This window comes from Thermothelomyces thermophilus, chromosome 7 (genome assembly GCF_000226095.1).
Source record: "Thermothelomyces thermophilus ATCC 42464 chromosome 7, complete sequence".
Classification (NCBI taxonomy): Eukaryota; Fungi; Ascomycota; class Sordariomycetes; order Sordariales; family Chaetomiaceae; genus Thermothelomyces; species Thermothelomyces thermophilus.
The window spans coordinates 1,675,986-1,695,605 of record NC_016478.1 but is presented as its reverse complement, the minus strand read 5'-3'; the positions used below and the strand labels follow the sequence as shown (position 1 = coordinate 1,695,605).

The 19,620-nt window shown below is 57.4% G+C and overlaps 10 protein-coding genes across 10 annotated transcripts; 5 read left to right on the top strand and 5 right to left on the bottom strand.

Annotated features, from left to right (window-relative positions):
- Positions 1–449: 449 nt before the first annotated feature.
- Positions 450–1,020, top strand: MYCTH_2311951 (uncharacterized protein). The gene is made up of 3 exons (XM_003666816.1): positions 450–499; positions 561–645; positions 776–1,020. Coding segments are annotated over exons 1-3 (246 nt in total). The 5' UTR covers positions 450–497; the 3' UTR covers positions 935–1,020.
- Positions 1,021–3,995: 2,975 nt separating this feature from the next.
- Positions 3,996–5,143, bottom strand: MYCTH_2311946 (uncharacterized protein). The gene is made up of 2 exons (XM_003666815.1): positions 4,999–5,143; positions 3,996–4,866 (listed from the first exon to the last, which is right to left on the bottom strand). Exons 1-2 carry the CDS (start codon positions 5,108–5,110, stop codon positions 4,220–4,222), a joined length of 759 nt encoding a protein of 252 aa, XP_003666863.1. The 5' UTR covers positions 5,111–5,143; the 3' UTR covers positions 3,996–4,219.
- A 427-nt stretch (positions 5,144–5,570) lies between these two features.
- Positions 5,571–6,391, bottom strand: MYCTH_57800 (uncharacterized protein; the record flags this gene model as incomplete). The annotated part of the gene is made up of 2 exons (XM_003666814.1): positions 5,571–5,993; positions 6,095–6,391. 2 exons carry the CDS (start codon positions 6,389–6,391, stop codon positions 5,571–5,573), a joined length of 720 nt encoding a protein of 239 aa, XP_003666862.1.
- A 1,229-nt stretch (positions 6,392–7,620) lies between these two features.
- Positions 7,621–8,420, top strand: MYCTH_2130787 (uncharacterized protein; the record flags this gene model as incomplete). Its single annotated transcript, XM_003666813.1, has 2 exons — positions 7,621–7,831; positions 7,936–8,420. 2 exons carry the CDS (start codon positions 7,621–7,623, stop codon positions 8,418–8,420), a joined length of 696 nt encoding a protein of 231 aa, XP_003666861.1.
- Positions 8,421–8,590: 170 nt separating this feature from the next.
- Positions 8,591–10,030, bottom strand: MYCTH_2311944 (uncharacterized protein). Its single transcript, XM_003666812.1, has one exon. It carries the CDS (start codon positions 9,937–9,939, stop codon positions 8,761–8,763), a length of 1,179 nt encoding a protein of 392 aa, XP_003666860.1. The 5' UTR covers positions 9,940–10,030; the 3' UTR covers positions 8,591–8,760.
- Positions 10,031–10,544: 514 nt separating this feature from the next.
- On the top strand, positions 10,545–11,396 carry MYCTH_2070971 (uncharacterized protein; the record flags this gene model as incomplete). Its single annotated transcript, XM_003666811.1, has 6 exons — positions 10,545–10,617; positions 10,685–10,724; positions 10,794–10,800; positions 10,843–10,969; positions 11,021–11,124; positions 11,199–11,396. The coding sequence occupies 6 exons, from the start codon at positions 10,545–10,547 to the stop codon at positions 11,394–11,396; spliced, it is 549 nt and encodes a 182-aa protein (XP_003666859.1).
- An 8-nt stretch (positions 11,397–11,404) lies between these two features.
- MYCTH_2311939 (uncharacterized protein) lies at positions 11,405–12,841 on the bottom strand. Its single transcript, XM_003666810.1, has 3 exons — positions 12,340–12,841; positions 12,017–12,197; positions 11,405–11,916 (listed from the first exon to the last, which is right to left on the bottom strand). Exons 1-3 carry the CDS (start codon positions 12,603–12,605, stop codon positions 11,674–11,676), a joined length of 690 nt encoding a protein of 229 aa, XP_003666858.1. The 5' UTR covers positions 12,606–12,841; the 3' UTR covers positions 11,405–11,673.
- A 5-nt stretch (positions 12,842–12,846) lies between these two features.
- Positions 12,847–16,739, bottom strand: MYCTH_2311938 (uncharacterized protein). The gene is made up of 3 exons (XM_003666809.1): positions 16,263–16,739; positions 14,256–16,203; positions 12,847–14,197 (listed from the first exon to the last, which is right to left on the bottom strand). The coding sequence occupies exons 1-3, from the start codon at positions 16,408–16,410 to the stop codon at positions 13,093–13,095; spliced, it is 3,201 nt and encodes a 1,066-aa protein (XP_003666857.1). The 5' UTR covers positions 16,411–16,739; the 3' UTR covers positions 12,847–13,092.
- Positions 16,740–16,900: 161 nt separating this feature from the next.
- Positions 16,901–18,091, top strand: MYCTH_117436 (uncharacterized protein). Its single transcript, XM_003666808.1, has 2 exons — positions 16,901–17,294; positions 17,390–18,091. The coding sequence occupies exons 1-2, from the start codon at positions 17,078–17,080 to the stop codon at positions 17,935–17,937; spliced, it is 765 nt and encodes a 254-aa protein (XP_003666856.1). The 5' UTR covers positions 16,901–17,077; the 3' UTR covers positions 17,938–18,091.
- Positions 18,092–18,168: 77 nt separating this feature from the next.
- On the top strand, positions 18,169–19,211 carry MYCTH_2311934 (uncharacterized protein). Its single transcript, XM_003666807.1, has 3 exons — positions 18,169–18,425; positions 18,528–18,605; positions 18,796–19,211. Exons 1-3 carry the CDS (start codon positions 18,345–18,347, stop codon positions 18,883–18,885), a joined length of 249 nt encoding a protein of 82 aa, XP_003666855.1. The 5' UTR covers positions 18,169–18,344; the 3' UTR covers positions 18,886–19,211.
- Positions 19,212–19,620: the final 409 nt, after the last annotated feature.

Sequence of the window (19,620 nt, the reverse complement as noted above, 5' to 3'; positions counted from 1 at the left end):
CAGCAGCCTGGTCATTTTGGGGCCACTAACGCGTCCCTCCGCTCTTTCCCTTTCTTACAACTTTCATGGAGTAGTTTCTTCCTGTTACCTACCCCGAGTCCCTCGCAACGACCCGACTTGAAGTCCTGCACTCTCGGTTTGCGGCTTCGGGTGCCCCTCCCTCCTTCGCCCTTTGCAGCTGACAACCCGCAACCAGGCCTCGTGCGCTGCTTCGAGGTAGCAGTCTCGATAAGTGAGCGGAGATACACGCTTCGCTTGAGCCGCTTACGAGGTACCTGGATGCTTCCATCGCCTCACCATCTGGAATTCCGTCAGGTCCTGTGTTCCGCCGGTACCCACCATTACAATCCATTGGTTCACTCTGAGTCTCTCGTCTCTGCCCTTCGCCAATAGCCAATCATCGCTTCTGGTTTTCTTGGCCTACCTTACATGAGACCGCCGCTCTCGAGGTTGTGACCTTGGTCGGTTGAAGCCTCACGGGCACAACCGCCTTCACAATGTGAGTTTCCGGGACGCCCAGCCGGTTACCTTCCCCCCACCCCTTGCTAAGTGTCGTGTAGGAAGTTCGGCAAGCAAATTCAGAAGCGCCAGCTCGAGGTGCCCGAGTATGCTGCAAGCTTCGTCAACTATAAGGCGCTCAAGAAGGTGAGTCCCAAATCGTTCATCGGACCGATCATGCTAGCGTCGGTCTGCCCCCGGGCTGATTTGAAAGACCAAGCGGGGCTAAGGAACAGCGCGAGTCTGTACATGGACAGGACTGACACTGCACCCACAGCTCATCAAGAAGCTCTCGGCCACCCCTGTCCTCCATTCGCAAAACGATGCGGCTGAACGTGCTGCTGCAGGGCTCATCGACCCGCAGGCTGCCCTGCAGGCGAACAAGGCGACCTTCTTCTTCCAACTGGTAAGCCCAACGACTGCCATTACATGCTGATCATTTCTCACAATGCCTAGGAAAGAGAGCTCGAAAAGGTCAACGCGTTTTATCTGCAAAAGGAAGCTGAGGTATGCCGTCTTGTGCTTTAGGTTTCGACGTCGGAGCTGACTCCGTGACAGCTTAAAGTCCGCCTCAAGACCCTTCTCGATAAGAAAAAGGTCTTGCAGTCCCGCCAAGGCATCTCCAGGCGGTCTGCCAAGTTTGCCACTCTTCAAGAAGGCTTCCAGCAGTTCGCCAACGACGTAAACAAGCTACAGCAGTTCGTCGAGATTAACGGCACGGCCTTTTCCAAGATCCTCAAAAAGTGGGACAAAACCTCAAAATCTAAGACAAAGGAGCTGTACCTTTCCAGGGCTGTCGAGGTCCAGCCTTTCTTCAATGCTACCGTCATCAGCGAGTTGTCCGACCAGGCCACGACAAGCCTCCAGGAGATCGGCGCCTGGGCTGATGGCGATAACGTCACCTTTGAGGCCCGCCCGGAACACGTTGTCACCAGCCAGCACTTACCAGGCACGGATGAAGGGGATGCTGACACGCTGCTTCTCGACACTGTCCTTTCTGGCAACCTGGGGAGCCTCAGAGAGCTATTGGGGCGCATGCGGGATACGGTCGACCCCAACAGTTCTCTGGTGGAGAGGTTTACGAGGACCTTTTTATCCGCCATCAACGGGGCGCCCCTGGAGGCTCTGCAGCTGCTGCTCGAGACCGGACTAGTCGATATTCAGTCCGAGGACGACATCAACGAGCGGAATTGCCTGCACCAGGCTGCCATCTACGGCAACTCCTTTGTTCTCCAGTATGGGCTGTCGAACGGGGTAGCCGTCGATAGGACCGATGTGTACGGCCGAGTCCCGCTGCACTATGCCAGTATGCATGGTCGGCTCGACATGATTGACACCCTCCTCACAGGTGCGCAATCCCTTCACACCGCAACATTACAGCTTATGCTGACAGAAACACGCAGCTGCTCCGCAAACGATCGATCTCATCGATCACGACAACTATACCCCGCTCATCCACTGCATCGTTCACAAACACCTCGAGTGCGTGAGCAGGCTGCTCGAACGGTCAGCCCGCTTGGACCCTGTGGCTGATACCGACCACGTACCCCTCAACCTCGCCTGCGAGCACGGGTCGCTGGCCATTGCCGAGACTCTTCTGAAGCATGGCGCTAAGTTATTGCCGGATGCCGAAGGCCTCTACCCGCAACACTTAGTGGCCCGGTCAGGACAGACGCCGGAGCTCCTCCTCCTCCTTAAGAACTATGGGGCCGATCTGGACCAAGTAGATAAGCTCTACGGATGGACACCACTCGTACATGCCGCCAGCGAAGGCAATGTCCCCTGTCTACGGGCGCTTCTTGACGTTGGCGCCGATCCCAACATCCTCGACGAGAAGGAGCTCCCAGCCCTGTACTACGCGGCATGGGAAGGTCATCTGGAGTGCATGAAGTTGCTAACCCCATTCAAGCAGCAACACGAAAAGAAAACGGATCCGCAAATGCCAGGGCCCTTGCCACCCATGACGAGCAGCAGCGCGCCGATTCCCATGTCACTCGACACAGATGCAATTCCGGCACTCGAGCTGCCGCCCCCAATCATCCCGCTTCGGCGCTATGGACACAACTTCCTGGATACGAAGACGGTTGTGCAGCTCAGCTTTGGGGCGAACGGGGAGCCGCCGCTGGCCTTCTTCCATGACAGCAAATATCCAGCGTCGAGGCTCACGATCTCGTCCAAGGTCTCGGACATCATCCCCAAGAACATCATGCTACCCTTTCACGAAGATACTCGGCTTGTTTCGTTCCAGATCGACAACTTTGACTCGTTCACACTCGACTTTGATGTCTTTCCGGCATACGGCGCCAAGGTTATCGCTAAGACGGTGGCGCTACCCACGACGTTCCGCGCTCTGCTGAGCAGCAACAGCGGCAGTTGTTGTCTCCCGCTGTTTGACCCACGCCTGCGCGCCATTGGGCAGATCACCTTCCAGGTGCAGATCATCAAGCCGTTCCAGGGCAAGCCGCTCGAGATAACGGATTTTGAAACATACTGGAAGGCGACTAGCCAGGTCGACAAGGCCACCATGACACCTGCCATGACCAGCAGCACATTCGTGACTGGGTCCAGCTTGTCAGGGGACTTTGTGCGAATCTACGTTCAGCAAACAAGCGATGGGGTTCCGGTGCTCTGGCCGCACTGGACAGTCAGCTGTGGAGGCATCGACGTGCCAGTGTCGCGCCTGACTCTGGCCCAATTCCGCACCGCCACCGGCAACGGGCCGCATTCCCAGCTGCCGGTCGACGACATCGCGGCAGTTCACCAGATCCTCGCTTCGTCGGGCGGTACTACCCTTCAAGACGCCCTCGACCTCCTGCCGAAGGGCATGCACGTCAACATTCAGGTGCTGTACCCGACAGCCGAAGAGCGGGAGAGGCTGGCGTTGAAGGAGCTCGGACTGAGCGCCGACCTCAACGCGTTTGTCGACGCTCTCCTCGCGGTCGTGTTCGACCATGCCCGCGCCCAGCGTGCGCAGGGGCAGGGCCCAGAGGCGGTGCGGTCGGTCGTGTTCAGCTCGTTCAACGAGAGCGTGTGCACGGCGTTGAACTGGAAGCAGCCCAACTTCCCGGTCTTTCTCTGTAACGACCTGGGGCGGCAGCCGCAGCAGCAGCAGGAGGAGCAGGAGGAAGAAGGGCGTAAAGCCCAGCACAGGGGGGTCTCGATCAAGGATGCGGTGAGGACGGCGCAGAACAACAACTTCATGGGGTTGATATGCTGCGAGCGGTTATTGGTAGGTCTTCGGCGACGACATGATTTCCCTCGGCGACCTTGCTAATGAACGGTGATAGGACATGGTGCCCGCGTTGGTGGACTCGATCAAGGCACATGGGTTGGCGCTCGTGGTGGACAAGTCGGGGTCGTCCTCCGAGGCGCCGGAGTATACAGACCCGCTTGCAGACCCCTTTCCGCGGTCACCAAAAGGAGTGGATGGGGTGCTCAGAGGTAACGGAGTGTTACGGTTCAACGAGTCGATAGACGTTTGAAGGCAGGGATTGCACTGATGCGTTGGGAGTTCGGGGGGTACATAAAAAGGATTTTGAACGTATCATATCTCCGGGGGACCGAGCAGAGGGACATGGATGGAAATCAGAGCAAAGAGCAGCATGTCGCCGTCATGCCAAAACCGCAATATGCTTATATCAATCCCATTGGATCTGCCGCACTTTTACCCAACGAACGCCTCGCAATGCCATACAAAATTTTAACTGATGAGAAATCATGTTCATGCGCCCTTATAGGCATACTTTAACGCGCTCAGCTCCCGCTCGGGGTCGACGCCGGCCATGACGACTTTGGCCCCGATAATGACGGCATAGACGACGCCAGGCAGCGCCCCGAGCATCAGGGGGCTTACGCCCGCAGCGACAGGACCCGTCTTGAGCCGCTGCAGGAGACCAGTCAGCAGCGCCAGGGCGGCCAGGGCGACGTTGAGCCAGGGGAGGTGAGTCTCGAGCGGGGACTTGGCGCCACTGCTGACTGATGCGCCGAGGATTCCGCCGCCGCCGCCTCGTCCTCCTCGTCCTCCTACGCCTCCGACTCCTCCTAGTCGCCGCTGCCGGCTTCGACTCCGGCTCCGGCTCCGACCTAGCTGGCCATGTCCGTGTCCGTGTCCGTGTCCGTGTCCGCGGGCGTACATGCCGTCGAGGGCCGGGAAGCCGGTCTCGGTGACGCCCAGGCGGGCCAGCATCCAGCCGGTGGCCAGGAGCGACGACAGGCCGAGGGCGGGGAGGGCGCGGCCGGCGCGGGCGAGGAAGAGGTCGAGCAGGAAGGGGAGGGTGGAGAGGAGCGGGAGGGCGCAGAGGAGCCGGTGGGTGGTCTGGTTGCGGCGGTCGTTTTGCCGGGCGAGGTCGGCGATCAGGGATTCTTGCTCTGTTGTGTTTTGTTTGTTTTAGAATTTTTTTATTTTTTTTATTTTTTGGTTTTTGGGCAAGGGAAGGAACCCTGGGGAGAGAAAAGAGAGAGAATTTGGCGGGGGAAGTTGGGAGAAGAAGGTTTGCGTACCTTGCTCGTCGAGGACGGCGGGCGATGTGGAAGCGTCGTCATCGTCATCGTCGTCCGAGGAGGGGTAGTGGAAAGTGCGGCGTAGACGTGCTACTGGGGTTGGCTTTGCCATCGTAGCTGGTGTTTGATGGTGTGTCTTTTTTTTTTTTTTGGGGGGGGGGGGGGGGTTGGTCACTCATACAAATTCGAGGACGCCTCGTAGTGTCAACGCGGTAAAGACCAAGGGAGCTGCTCTGGTAGTTGTAGCTGCTCACTGCCTCTCGCAGTTAGCTTGGGGGTAGCACAATGACGTTAAGGTTGCAGGGAGGTTGCTTCTTGGCGCTTATTCAGAACTGGGGATACTCCGTAGATGCATTAATAACTGCGCTGTACCGGGGTTCTTTTACGCGCGAACGACAGCAACAGGAATGGAAAGCAGCGGAGCGGAGCGTGAAACACTCTAACAACAACTTGATATGTATAACCTATGAGGGCCCAGTGAGATATAAGTCATACACGTCCATACACTTAGTAGCAATTCCTCGGTTCATTCAGGGCAGCAATTCAAGGCAGCAAGAGGATTCGACTGGAAGTTAGCGGAAGTCACGACGTCCGCTAACTTCCTTGACGTGATTGAACCGCACCGATTGAGCGCTCCTCCGCATCCTGAGCTGTTCCAGGGCCACCAGTGCCAGCAAGGCAAATCCCAGGATAAACAGAGCAACCAGGTTCCACCGCCAGGCCCGCATGATGGTCAGATTGCCCTCGATTATCCTCCGCTGGTTCTCGCTCGCCAACGGCAGGTTTAGCACGGAAGCATACCAGTTTTCGGGTGTCCACCTGCCATCGGGGTACTTGGTTGGCGGCCGGTTTGCCCGGGCGACGCCCAGGTTGATCGCCTGACCGCCCGTCTTGTCTGTCTCGACAAAGGTGTAGATGAGGGCGACCATGGTGAGAAGCCAGCTGAGGAAGACGATGAGGGTCCAGAGATGAAAAGCGGGGGAGGATCGATCCCACTGTTTGCCATTGCAAAAGTCAGCGCGTGGCCCTCGGCGGGGCTTCGTTGGTCAGACCCGAGGAGGAGGAGGAGGAGGAGGAGGAGGAGGAGGAGGCCTACCTTCTTGCGTTCCCGCTTTTCCAGCCACAGGGCGATGCTCCCGCCCAGGCCGACCAGGACCAGGGCTGTCCCGCCGGCGGCATTGGTCGTGTGGCCGTGGTCGGTCACGAGGTTTGCCGGCTCACCCGCGAGCAGGAAGAGGGAGCCTCCAGGAGGGGCGACCGCAAAGGGGCCGCGGCCGTTGTGGTGCAGGAACGAGACCATGGACGACACCAGGCCCATGGTGATGGCCGCGTCAACCGCCAGCAGGAAGAGGGTGAACCCGATGGGAAACAGAAGTGAGCGCCCGTGTCCCATCTCGGCTGACCAGCGAGCTGTTTTCTTCGCAGGATAATGCGCTACGTCGAGGTAAGGATCTCTCTCTCTCTTTGCTGCCGCCGCTCGGCTGCCCAAGGTTTACGGGCATCCCAAGAGGAAGGGGAAAGGAGAGGGATTGCTTATAATGACCTCTGGACGGTCAAAGGAGCGGGGAGCGAATAACGCCATGGCAAGAAGCATGGCCCGCGCCTAGTGTGTTAAGGTCAGGGACAAAGAAAGGGACGCCAAAGCTCCCAACACCGGTTGTCTCTCGACTGAAAGGGCACGAGCGAGACGGAATGGTCGGAGGAGAATAAAGGGACAGATCCCTAGAGAGTCCGCAGCATGACGCCACGAGATGAGCGCTCGCAGACACAAGAGGCCAATTGAGATGAGGGGAATCACAGATCACAGCCTCTTCATGAGGCGAAGTAAACATGCCCCGGCCCTTCTTCACCGGTCGAACCAAGCGAATCTCTCATGCAACGCCCGCAACAACGCAAATATATTTCAACGCAAGCGAATAATGCCAACGCAATTCATCAGCGCAAATACAAACCCCATGTGAAGCAAATCCGCGGGCATTGCTTTTTTTGACTAGTATAATCGACAATAGCCACAGCGAACTCTGCCCTGCGTAAACCAGCGTTGACCTTGTTGGCGCCCACATAGCAGGGTTCGCCTACATCGACCGTCCGTATCATAGTCAGGGCGCTAGCATACGTAGAAGGTCAGAGGGCTGTTCCTTAATTTAAAATAGCACAATTTGATAGATCTCAATTTTGTTGCGCTGGTTTGCTGCTCGGACCAGCAGAGTGAATGGAAAGAGTAATTAGAACAGAGGACGCCAGTCTGACACGGGCTAACGAATCTGCGATGCGGTATATGAGCAAGACATAGCAGCAGGTCAGAATCAGTGACCGCGGTCAAGGACAAAGAATTAGGCAGAAGCTAGAAACTTGACCTCTTTGCGTGATTGTGGCAAGTGTTTCTGGAAGGAAGTCGCGGGAATGATGGTGCCAAATGCCCTACGGAGTATGCTTGCTTAGTCTCAGGCTCGTTTAGATGAGACACACCGGTATTTGCATAACTCTCCAGGTCACAGTGGTAGTGGATTATCGGGAGCTTTTCTGCCGAAGTGGGTTGAGCCGTTGTGGGAGATCATCAGCACTTGGGTGTCGGCCTACGACGACGACCACGATAAAGAACAACCACAGCCACACACAGCCATGCTGTTGAGGTCAGCCCAACAAGGGGCGGGCGCCCGATCAGCTCTGCTACCTCTGCTGCGGCGGAGGATAACGCCAACCGGGGGGAGGAGATTCCCACTAAATAAAAATAATTCCGGGGCCCGACCGACGCAGAACCGCATGCTCGTGTCGGCGCCCAAAGCCGGCGACGGGCCGTTGATGGAACGCCGCGCCGACCGGGAACTGCCAAGTAAAGCCTTGCCCGTCTTCGATCGTTTCCATATACACCTCTGCCTGCTAACCAATGCCACTGCTGCCGCCGCCCTCGCGGCCGCCGCTTGCTTTGATCTCCAGGCCTCGAGCAGACCACCTTCCGCTGGTCGCGCACGCTCCCAATCTTCGCCGCCGTCATCGCCGTCGCCTCGGTCGCCATCTTCAACTACCAGAAGCTGTCTAGCCCCGTCGTCGGCGCCACCCTCTACGCCCTGCGCACCTCGGACAAGGCCCGCGCCGTCCTGGGCGACGAGATCTACTTTGCCCAGCAGATCCCCTGGATCTCGGGCGAGATGAACCAGCTGCACGGCCGCATCGACATATCCTTCCGTGTCAAGGGCACCAAGGCCGGCGGCGTCATGAGGTTCGCCAGCTTCCGCCCCACCCCGAAGGGCATGTTCGAGACGACCGAGTGGAGCCTCGAGACGGACGACGGCACAGTCATCGACCTGCTCGAGGACGGCGACCCGTTTGCGGTTACCATGGCCACGCCGGACCTTCCCATGGGGGACGTGGATGTGGAGGAGGAGCCAGTTCCGAGGGGGTTCAGGAAGATGACCAAATGAGCGCGAGATTGGCACACACACACACACACACACACACACACACACACACACACACACACACACATCCCTCTCTTTACACACAAGAACGAACATAACCACACAATAAGGGAGGAAAGAAGAAAGAGAAGGGTAAAAAGGGGCCCGCAGAGCCGAGACATAGTGTACACATTTATTGTATATTGTTTTGATATGATACAAGAGACACAAGCGTACAAAAAGATATCCCCCTCCAAACCTCTCTCCGAACCCTTTGCTTCCCTTCCTTCACTTTTCCAAATCGTCAAGTCAGGATCTCTGGCCACCATGGAAACAGAGCAGCCGCCCTTTCGCAGTTTCAGTTTCAGAACGAAGCCTGCGCCTGTTCCGCAGCCGCAGACTCCTTACTCGCTTCGGCCGCCAGGATCTGCTCGATCGCGTCGGCGTGCTCCTCGGACCCCTCGACGCCCCGGGACATGAGCTCGGCTATCCTCTTCTCCCGCCTGGCCGCCTTGAGCTCCAGGTGGCGCCGGCGGGCGGCCTGCAGGTGGGCCTCGGCGTCCGGGAAGCGCTCCTCGAGCAGCTTGCGGGTCTTGTCGATGAACTCCTGCGGGGGCGGGTCCTTCTTGCACGCGTCCTGGACCCGGACGACGCCGCCCTTGGGGCCGGCGACGCAGCCCTTGACCACGATGATGCCGAGGTCGTTGTCCACCATGAGCACGGGCAGGTTCTGCACCGTCACGCGCTCGCCGCCCATCCGCCCGGGCATCTTCTTGCCCGGCAGCACCCTCGAGCCGCTGCCCTGGCTGGGGCCGACCGAGCCGATGGTCCGGTGGTTCTTGGAGTTGCCGTGGCTGGCCTCCTGCCCGGCGAACCCGTGCCGCTTCATGCCGCCCGCGAACCCCTTACCCTTGGAGTAGCCCCGCACGTCCACCCGCTGGCCGACCCGGAACCAGTCGGGCTGGAGCTGCACGCCGACGGGGAGCAGGCCCCGCTCGTCGCGCACGCGGAACTCGGCCAGCACCTCCTTGGGCGCCATCCCCTTGGCCTCGTAGTAGCCCAGCAGCGGCGCGCCCACGTTGCCGGGCTGCCGCTCGCCCATGCCCACCTGCACGGCCCAGTACCCGTGCCGCGACCGCGTCTTGTTGAGCACCGTCTGCACCCGGTCCATCTGCAGCACCGTGCACGCGATCCGCGCCCCGCGCCGGCCCATAAACACCGTCATGCCCTTCTTGATCGCCAGCACCCCCGCCCGCACCGGCGTCGTCCGCTCCTTGCGCCTCAGCGCCGCCGCGGGCCCCGTCGTCGGCGCCGGCAGGCCCGACGTCGTCTGGTTGAACCGGTACGGCTTGGCCCCGCGCGCGGGCAGCGTCGACCACCCCGTCTTGACCGTCCGCTGCTGCGTGTACGTCGGTGGTTGTGATAGCACGAGTTGTTGTCGCTGTTGGGATGTGGCGGTGGGAGGGGAGAGGAGGAGGAGGCCGGTGGAGGATGGGCGCAGGGCGAGCTGCTGCCAGCAGCGCGCCGGCAGCCGGGGCGCCATTGTGTGTATGTTGTGTGTGTGTGTGTGTGTGACTTGGTTGGTGTGTCTCTCTGTTGGATTCGAGTTGTTCCTCGGGACTGAGGTGAGGTAGCGGGTGCAATTGCGAAGTTTGTGTTATTTAGTCGTCGCCGGTCTCGAAATTGGAAATGAAGAAACAAAAAAAAAGACCGTTCGCGGCTATGTCATTGGTGATAAGGGACGAAGCCTCGACGACGGCGAGGTCGCGCTTCCGGATGGTATGTTGTCGGGAAGGGAGCAACGCGGCAGAAAAATGAGAGGTCCGGTCCCGACCAAAAAAATGGAGCCCTTCTACAGGCGGTCGGTCATTTGGCGGTCGTTGCACTGCGGTGCATGCTTGCATCCCTAACCCTCTCTCTCGTGGCTTGTCCCTCCTTCAGCCTTGGAGTAAGTACCTAATGGGTTATGGGGCAGTCTGTAACTTGAGTAGTTGCCTGCGCTTTTCGTGAAATACTCAAACCAGCAATTTATCAAGCGGGACGGGTAAATACCCACAATCATAGACGCAGTTCCAGATCGAGCATCCGCGTGCAGTATTTTACCGTACTCGTATCTCCCTTCCTCACTGGCCCGCCCGATCTGCCACAATGGTCTACTACTTCACCTCCAACGTCGTCGACCCCCCGGCCTTCATCTACGTCGGCAAGGACAAGTTTGAGAGTGAGTGGGCGTAGTTACCGTTCTCTGCAGGAACTTGTTCTGACACCGGGCGTCATCGCATCTGCAGACGAGGATTTGATCAAGCATGGCTGGGAGGAGGATGTCTGGTGAGTTATGTTTGAGTAAGGTCCATGATCGAGTCGGTCGGCTTCTTACTCTTTCCAGGGTATGATGAGGCCTTGGGTCTAGCCGCTGGGCCTGTGATGATGCTCATTCTCGCCGCAGTTCCACGTCGACAAGTTGTCCAGCGCTCACATCTACCTGCGCCTGCGGGAGGGCCAGTCGTGGGACAATATCCCGAGCGAGCTGCTCACCGACCTGGCGCAGCTAACAAAGGCCAACTCGATCGAGGGTAGGTCACCTCCGAGCCGACTAGTCGTTACGCTCCCACTGACCGCCTCAGGAAACAAAAAGGACAACATCACCGTCATCTACACCCCTTGGTCTAACCTTAAGAAGGACGGCAGCATGGCCGTGGGCCAGGTCAGCTTCAAGGACCACAAGAAGGTCAGCAAATCCCAACTTTGAAGAAGAAGAAGAGGAAGAGGAAGAAGAAAGGAACATGCTGACTCTTAGGGCAGGTCAAGAGGATACTTGTTCCCCAACGGGAGAACCCCATCATCAACAGGCTCAACAAGACCAAAGTGGAAAAGTTCCCCGACCTGAAGCAGGAGAAGGACGACCATCTGCGAGAGCTGCGCAAGAAAGACCAAGCGGCACAACTGGCGAGGGTAGGTATCGCTGTATCTGTCATGACCCTGTTGGGCTTTATTAACTAACGAACCTGTCAGAAAAAAGAGGAGGCCCGCATCGCCAAGGAGCGCCAGGAGAAGAAGTGGCAAAAGGAGCACGCATATGATGACCTCTTCACCGAGGAAAATATGGAAGCGGCAAGCAACCAGAACCGAGACGAGAACTGGGAGGAGGATTTCATGTAGTCGTAAAGCTGTCTCCTGCCAAAGGGAAAAAAAAAAAAATTAAAAGAACAAGCAATCACCATGGACAAACGACATCACGAAGACCCTTTTTCTTCTATCTTTCGTGTCATGCCTCCCATCACACTCCCGGGCCCCGCCCGCCGATCCCGCTCCCCATCTGGTTCACGCTCGTCCCCTTGATCTTGTGATCTCCCGGGTTCGCCGCCGCCTCGTAGAGGATGTTTGCCGGTGCCCGGCCAAGCTGCATCCACTCCCCCTTGAAACCGAGATACGAGATCCGCGTGACGTCCTCCTCGCCGTCGCCGAAGTTGTCCGGGAAGAAGAGCGTCAGCCGGCGGACCGCGTTGAACCGCGCCCGGCGCTGCCAGCCAGTCAGCATTCCTCTGTGCCAGGGAACAGGAAACAGAAAAGAATGGGGTCAAAGGGGAAAAAAAGGAAAAAAAAAAAAAAAGAATACTTACGACTGGCAACTCCTGCACCTCCCCTGTCCGACTCAGCTCAAACTCCTGCGTTCCGCTCGTCTCCTCGGCCACGCCAAAGTCCACATCGTCCCGGTTGATGATGACCTTGAGCGTCTTGGGCGCCGAGTCCGAGTCGGAGGTGCGGATCAGGATCGAATGCAGCTTCACCTGCCCCGTGAATCTGATTTGATCTCTGTTATCAGCTGTGATCATCCTACGAAACACGAGCGGTTTGTTTGTTTGTTTGTTTTTTTCTGTAGGGAGGAAAAAGAGAAAAGGAGAAGCAGAAAATGGAACAGACGAAACAAAAAAAAATAACATACGGCACGTTCACGAGAAGCTGCTCGTCCACGTCGCTCGCCAGCTCCGGCTCCACAGACAGCCGCTCCGCCCACGTCTTCTTGACGATCGCCTTGGCCGACCCGTATTCGGCCTCGTTGAGCGCCGTGATCCCGTCAAAGTCAATATGCTGGTAGAGCGAGAACTGTAGCGCCGGCGTGATGTCGTCCGAGTGGTCGTGCTCGCCGTGGTCATGTCCCCCGTCTCCGCCATGTGAGTGAGAGTGCTCATCGTGACAGTGGTGAGACATCCTTTTATATTTAGTAATTTATTTTCTTTTCCTTTTCTCCGTATTTTAACCGTCTATACTCGGAAGAATATCTTGGCAAGTCAAAGATGGCAGCGAAGGTTGTTTTGGTACGTCGGTTGTAAGTTGTAACTTGCTGAGGGGTGGTCTTAGACTCGAAAGGTTCAAGTGACGAATCCGGTTTCACAATAGGGTTACGGGGATCTATCGTAAGTACGGAGCACTCCGTACTTTGTATGCAACTCAGCCAAACAACACTAACAAAATTTTGGCAGGTGGATGATGGCTACAGACAGGCCTCACAACAACCCTCTGAGAAAGTGTGTTGTTCAGCTTGATAACAAAATATCGACTGGAAGGAATCAAATCTGTCTCGAACCTGACAATCGAAATAACGTCAAATAAAGTCAATGCGACTGTTGCTTCAACAGTCGCACACTTGCACAACCCCACCCCTTCTTCTTCTTCTTCTCTCTTCACCCGCTGCTAGCTATCTAAACCCGCTTAGGCGCACCTCGCTCTTCCGTTTCCCCTTCTTCAACGGGCTCTTCTTGAACGGCGAGAATGACGGCCGCCCGCCAAACAAGCCCGGCATCACTTGTGATCTGGGTTGCGACGGAGTACCCTGAGACTGCGACTGCGACTGCGACTGCGAAGAGTGAATCCCTCCTACTTTTATCATCCCCGAGTCCCGTCGGTACTCTTTCCTCAATGGCGAACCGGCAAACACCCTCGGCGACCCAAACGCTCCCACGTGCTGCTGCTGTTGTGACGAAAAGCCCCACGCCAGTTTCGGCCTCGGTGTCTGCTGGCTCTGGCTCAAACTCTGCCGCTGCTCCTGGCTGCCGCTGCTCGCTCCGGTCGAGAGAATCGTCGGCGGCTGCTGCGTCCCCGGGGCGCCGAATGACTGGGATGATCGTTCCATCAGCAGGGAATCGTCGCCAAAAATCCGCTGCGAGAGCCGCTCGGCTTTTCGCCGGCGCGCCTCTATCTTGCGCCGACGCCGGTTGATGGCGTCCTCGGCCTCAAGGTCTTGGCCTGGTTTCCAGCTGATGTCGTCCGGATCGGCGCCAAGCTCCCAGCGGGAGAGGGCGAGGGCGGGTTCGCCGTTCAGCGTTGGGGATGTGTCGAGCGTGGCGTACTTGCGCAGGCGGAGGGCTACGGCGTCGCCTTGCTTCTGCTCGGGTGTCGCTTTGCCCTTTGATTTGTGCGGGCTGGATAGTGAAGGGCGGGAGGGCATGATACTCGGCGAGCTTGGGAAAGGTAGCGAGCTCGACAGTTGGTTTTCCTGGGTCGTCCATGATGGAGGTACGGCCGAGACGCCTATGCTGGTAAGAAACATCTCTGCCGCCATGTTCCGAAGTACTTCCTCCCGGTGTCGAAGGGAAGCATCTTGGCTAGGCGAGGAGTCGACAAACAAATCTTGCAGTCTCCCCACGAGGTCGTCAGGGCCGAAATCGATGAATGGACGGCGAGCTTCTGGGAGAAAGAGCCATTCGCCCGCGCGTCGATGTAGTGCTTCCTGCTGGGCGTCCCACTCGCGGGCCAGCTCAAGAAGTTCGCCCCTCGGCCGTTGGGAGGTGACCAGATCAAGCCTGTTGAGATTGTTAGCTGACCCAGAGAAAGAAAGTTCCCCAAGATTAGAACACGTACAGTGAATGCCGCGGCATGTAGTCATCCTTCTTCTTTTGCTCGACCGCCTCGCCGATAAATCCGAAATCAACGCCATCCTCAAGCATTTCTTCGTCCCCGCCTCCTGCCATTGGCTCTCCCGCAACCAAGCGCTGCGCAACAAGGCCAAAGTCAACACGCTGCTCAATGCCCCCCTTCAGCCCCGTCACCGCTAACCCTTCAAGCTCCTTCTTCCCGGACACGGCACGCTCGTCAAATTCATCCGGCACTGCAAACGCGTCCGTCAGAGTCTGCAGCAGTTTCAAGCGCCGATTGACACCGTCTCCGAGCGTCTCTCTCCTGTCAGGCAGCGGCACGGACACGTCGGCATCATCCGACCATGCGCACAGCGCGCAGTGCACCTCTAGCTCCTGACCGAGAGTAAGTAGCTGGAAGAACCGCAGCCGCGCACTCCGCATCGCTCGGCCCGCCGCCGACGTCGGCTCAGCACCCATCCGACGGGCGGCCGGGAGGATGCCGAGGCCCACAAAGTTGACTGGGCTGTTGAGCGTTATGAGGTCCCGGTGATACCGAATGGGCGTGCCCGGCTCTGGACTGATGAACCAGAAGATGGTCATTTCGGTGTCCATGGCAGAGCGGACACACACAAAGCAGGCCATGAAGTTGTTGATGTAAGTAGCGGGTGAGACGTCCAGGCGCAGGGTCTGGTCGTTAACATCCTTTTGGTGAGGGCAGGAGGCGAGAATGTCGAGGGTAAGCGTGTCGTTTTTGTCCTCCTTTACAACCGCCCAGAACAGGGAGGTGCTGGTGAGTATAAACACCTGGCCGGGATCCAGGCACGAGGGTGCTACACCCAGAATCCGATGCTTTTGCTTCTGCGACACTAGACTCGAGACGGGGTACATTTTCCTGGTAGACAGGTCGAAAAAATGCAGAGCACTTTGGCTGCGCAATAGCAGTATTCGTCTTGACGGCTGCGGCTCTGGATCGGCAGACGTGCGGGAGCGCTCGGGTGGACTTCTCGTGCGGCTCACTGAGCGCCGAGAAGACTTGGAAATATTCTGACCCAAGGACAGCCACAGTAACTGATGTGGCTGCGTGTTTGCCATGGAGTTGGAAGGTAACTTTGGAATAAATCCCGAGACGATGTTGCCGCACATTTTCATGACCGGCGTCAAGGCCTTCGGCCGTCTGTGTCGGCGGCCCGTGACATCCCACAGACTCCAGTACCCTGCTTGGTCAATGATGGCTAGCTGAGGAGTGTCCGCGTCGGGATGCCGAGCAAAGCAAACGTCGGCCTGCAGGCTTCCTCCGGTGCGATCACAAGGTATCGCGAAGAGCGGATTACCAAACAGCTGGCTAGGAAGCGGCCGGCCAGGAAGCCGCCCCGGGTCCGTGGCAGCCGGCATGGGTATCGGGCGCAATTCAGGCTCGTAAACAGTGATGGACGCCCCGTTTGAGACGAGAAGCCATCTAATGGGGTCGTATTTTCTCAGGTCGATGGCGAATCTGACGAGCGAGATCGGGCCGCCACCATGCAACCACTCACCCTCCAGCTTGGGGTCGGCGATGTGGACACGGACCTTGAGGTCTGCCTCGGTCCAGGACCACTCTTCGCGGCCGAGGCTGATCAGCCGTATCACATTGCCCGAGACCCCGGAGGCAACAGCAAGCACTGGATGACCCCTGGTCGAGTTGCTATCTCTCAAATCGGTCGCTTCTCCAACGGAGAACAAGGAGACCGTATCGACCAGTGCTGGCTGCTGCGTTGTCTGGGCGGTTGCAATTTCCTGCAGCAACAGCGACTCCACGTCCTCGCTGCCAACAGACGCCTCAGGGAAGTGCTCTAAGAGCCAGTACTTCTGAGACCTTGCAACCTGGGAGGGCCGCATGTCGCTGGGCTGGGACGTCGTAGTTCTCGACGGAGCGCACCATTGCGAAAACGGCGTTACTTGCTTAAAGCGAGGGGCTATTGCCGGTCAGCACAGAGGGGAGAGGGAGATGTGGAAGTTCGTCTCTCGCACTCACTCTCGTCCTTGGCTCGGTTCCTCCGTATCTGGCCGATGCCCTCATCGCCTTGAGCTGGGATGTACGTCAAGCGTCCGATGATGCCGTCCGCAGGCACCCGACGAGCCTTGGCTCGGGAGGGCGGGACGGCGTTTCGCCTGTCACCCATTCGGATCTATCGTGATGAGAGACCGGAGGAGCGAGGACAACGGGATCATTCTCCCTGATCTGCGATGCAAGCTGCACGTTTTGTCCGTTTGATCAGACCGAGCTGAGATTCTGGTTGGCCTGAGAGCGTTGCGTCAAGTGCGGTACGCAACATTGAGGGTAATAACAAAATAATACGAAACAAGAAGAACCAGACTGGCACGCAGACGTATAAGGAGATATAAAAAGGGAATCAATTTAAGTGAAGTGGACGAGTAGACAGACTCGGCTGGACAAATACGGGAAATGCACTAGTTCCAGTTGCCGGTCGAAGATTTCCCTACGTCAGAGCCCAGAAGCGCGAGCTGTAGGGGAACTTTTTAGTGGGTCATGAAGAGCGGCGGCCAATAGTATTGCGCACACGGCAGAGGCCCCGCCCGGTCTTGGCAGGCGATGTCCTGGAAACCCGCTGAAGAGGGCAAGAGACAAAACAACCAAAATGCCTGCAACTGCGCATCGTCAACTGCAAGCTATCCGTCTCAAAATCCCATCCGCATCCGCACGGCCAGCTCCCGATAGCGCCCAGAAAGACCAGACCTTGAAACGTTATCTTCCAAAACAACAACAGGGCCAACGGGCCAACGACAAAACACAATATAGCCAAGATCTTGGAATACCAAACCTCGACGATGTCGTCGGCATTCGAGCCCTCGTTGTCGACCAGCCGACCGCCCATCGGCGGGCCCTCCCTCGCCGATACCCTGCCCAACATCAACTTCGGTTTTGACGAGCTGCGCGACCGCATGGCCAAGTTCACTGCCAAGTTTGACGCTTTCATTGAGCAAGGGCGCAAGCGCGTGTTAGAAGAGCGCAACCAGTTCCACATGAACGTGGCCGAGCTACAAGGCACGAAGACTCTCTTTGTCTTTCTCTATGACAAACACACACACACACACTATCTCTCTCTTTTTCTTTGGCTAACTCTTTAAATCTTTCCACAGAGGACCAGCGCATGAAGAAGAAGGACATTGAGATCCTCCAGCTCAAGACCAACAGCTACCAGCAGACGATAGCCAAGGAAGCGGCCGAGAAGCGCGAGATGCAGAGCGCCATCGCGCAGCTGACGGCCCAGCGCGACCGGCAGGCGGCGGCGCGGGACGCGCTCAAGGAGCAGATCGCGGCGACGCAGCGGGAGATCGACGCGCGCCTGGCCGCGCAGCGGGCGCACCAGGCGCAGCTCGAGGCGCAGGCGCGCTTCAACGTGCCCGAGCTCGACTTCTGGGTGACGAACCTGTGCATGCGCATCGAGGGCGCCGGCGCCGAGGACCGGCTCAAGTTTGTCTTTACCCACCTGGACGAGAAGAACTGGGAACGCGAGGCCTGGTTCGAGCTGTGCACGGGCAGTCGGGACTACGACGTGCGGCACTGCAGGCCCAAGCTGGAGAGGGAGAAAGTCGAGCGCGTTCTGGAGCGGGTCAACGAGACGAGGGAGCTGGTGACGCTGTTGAAAGGGATGAGGGAGTTGTTTGTCGAAGCCATGCGGTCTTAAACCAGGGGAGGGGGACGTTGCATGTTTACGTTGTTTACGTTGTTTACGATTCATGACATGGTACCAATGTTGGATGGGCTTGGCGTTAAAGGAGTGAGGGGCTTATTAACAACTTGTAACTAGCAGAACGAATTTTGCATTGAATACCTCTTGGACAAGCTTGCTGATTTCACGAATGTGTCCTCCGTGGTCGATATCAGTGTACAGTACGTCCGTATGTATGTACTTCCAAAGTTTTGCTTGTGCTTGTCCGCTCTGGCGCCCGCAGCCCGACGTCTCGTCTCGTGACGCCCTGCCAATTAAAACACCGGCGCGCATCACGCATCACAACGCGTCCTCGACTTCCTAAAAGCACCTCCGCCCGCTTCTCCAACCCAGCACGGCGGTTACCAGGACAAAAAAAAAATATGCCATCCACCGAACGGGCTGAGAAGCAAGCTGCTGCGCAGCAGGCAGTCGATATTTTGCATGAGATAGCAACCATCCTGGTCAGTCGGAGAATCCCCTCATACCCTGTCTCCCTCGGGATAATGCGAGAAAGAAAAAGAAATAAAATAGACTGACACCGGAGAAAATAACCAATGAAACAGAACTGCCATCTCGACCGCCGGACCCTCTCCATCTGCATCTCCATGATCGAGAACGGGGTGAGTCCCGAGGCTCTAGCAGTAGGTGTTCTATGTACCTTACCCCCCGGACAGTGATCCGTGTTCGCCCATCATCATTGCCAAACCCTCTTTCCCAAACCCTTTCCCTGTCACCGTTCCCTCCGATGTGCGCAAATGCAAAAAAAAAAAAAAAAGCTTTCCTTCACAGACAGAGACGGCACGGCCTCGTACTAAACACGTTGCATCCTAGAATGTCATCAAGGAGCTGCGCAAGCAGGGCCAACAGGCTCAGCTCGAATCTGCAGCAGCGGCAGCAGCGGCAGCAACGCGGCGGCGGTGAAGATGGGACGTAAAACTGAGCTATAGCTGTTGGTCTCAAGACACGACTTCCTCCGCAGGCGCTACGGAATTGCGCAAGGTCTTACCCATTCACGAAACCCAGCGTTATGAGTGGCGGCGAATGCAAGTTGCTACCTACCGGGCGGCTGGGAGAGAGAGGTAGCCCATTCTTCCGGTATTCATCGATCTGCCTTGGGTCTTCAGGCTTGTCGTATACAGCACAACCGAGGTACCGAGCTACCAAGGATGCCTGTACGATAGCTCCGCATCCTTTGTGGTCAACGGGGAGGAGAACTCGGGTATGAGAGCGGTCAAAAGAGAGAGAGAGAGAGAGAGAGAGAGAGAGAGAGAGAGAGCCCCGGGAAACCAAAAGGAGGCACTCCGGGCCAAAGATTAGCGTCGCTCGATTTCTACCACATAACACAGATAGATACACTTGATAACTCTACCGTCCTAGGACCCTGATGCAATCCGCTACCGTGCAAACGACAGAATTAATGCGTACCCGCGCCACCCACAAAGGAGCCAAAAATTTGTCCCCATAGCTATCCATCCGGGGACAGATCCAACCCTTCCCAAACTCCAGGCACCTCGTGAATCCCGCCGCTTTGTCCTCCAAACCCAACAATGCCGCCGACCCTCGTGCATCTTTCTAAAAATGCAATAACCAAGCCCAACGTACCGGTATCACTCCGGGACCATCACAGTTTGGCCAGGGAAACAACCCATCCAGGCG

What these genes read in the sequence shown, in the direction of transcription:
- MYCTH_2311951 (XM_003666816.1), top strand. An exon ending in ACTATAAGGCGCTCAAGAAG is followed by an intron (nt 646 to 775) that starts GTGAGTCCCAAA and finishes CTGCACCCACAG; the next exon opens with CTCATCAAGAAGCTCTCGGC.
- MYCTH_2311946 (XM_003666815.1), bottom strand. Translation starts at nt 5,110, where the DNA reads ATGGCAAAGCCAACCCCAGTAGCACGTCTACGCCGCACTTTCCACTAC. An exon ending in CGCCGTCCTCGACGAGCAAG is followed by an intron (nt 4,867 to 4,998) that starts GTACGCAAACCT and finishes AAAACACAACAG; the next exon opens with AGCAAGAATCCCTGATCGCC.
- MYCTH_2311944 (XM_003666812.1), bottom strand. Translation starts at nt 9,939, where the DNA reads ATGGCGCCCCGGCTGCCGGCGCGCTGCTGGCAGCAGCTCGCCCTGCGC.
- MYCTH_2311939 (XM_003666810.1), bottom strand. Translation starts at nt 12,605, where the DNA reads ATGTCTCACCACTGTCACGATGAGCACTCTCACTCACATGGCGGAGAC. An exon ending in CAGCTTCTCGTGAACGTGCC is followed by an intron (nt 12,198 to 12,339) that starts GTATGTTATTTT and finishes AGATCAAATCAG; the next exon opens with ATTCACGGGGCAGGTGAAGC. An exon ending in AGGTGCAGGAGTTGCCAGTC is followed by an intron (nt 11,917 to 12,016) that starts GTAAGTATTCTT and finishes ACTGGCTGGCAG; the next exon opens with CGCCGGGCGCGGTTCAACGC.
- MYCTH_2311938 (XM_003666809.1), bottom strand. Translation starts at nt 16,410, where the DNA reads ATGGGTGACAGGCGAAACGCCGTCCCGCCCTCCCGAGCCAAGGCTCGT. An exon ending in GAACCGAGCCAAGGACGAGA is followed by an intron (nt 16,204 to 16,262) that starts GTGAGTGCGAGA and finishes GACCGGCAATAG; the next exon opens with CCCCTCGCTTTAAGCAAGTA. An exon ending in TACATGCCGCGGCATTCACT is followed by an intron (nt 14,198 to 14,255) that starts GTACGTGTTCTA and finishes CAATCTCAACAG; the next exon opens with GCTTGATCTGGTCACCTCCC.
- MYCTH_117436 (XM_003666808.1), top strand. Translation starts at nt 17,078, where the DNA reads ATGTCGTCGGCATTCGAGCCCTCGTTGTCGACCAGCCGACCGCCCATC. An exon ending in GAACGTGGCCGAGCTACAAG is followed by an intron (nt 17,295 to 17,389) that starts GCACGAAGACTC and finishes ATCTTTCCACAG; the next exon opens with AGGACCAGCGCATGAAGAAG.
- MYCTH_2311934 (XM_003666807.1), top strand. Translation starts at nt 18,345, where the DNA reads ATGCCATCCACCGAACGGGCTGAGAAGCAAGCTGCTGCGCAGCAGGCA. An exon ending in ATGAGATAGCAACCATCCTG is followed by an intron (nt 18,426 to 18,527) that starts GTCAGTCGGAGA and finishes CCAATGAAACAG; the next exon opens with AACTGCCATCTCGACCGCCG. An exon ending in TGAGTCCCGAGGCTCTAGCA is followed by an intron (nt 18,606 to 18,795) that starts GTAGGTGTTCTA and finishes GTTGCATCCTAG; the next exon opens with AATGTCATCAAGGAGCTGCG.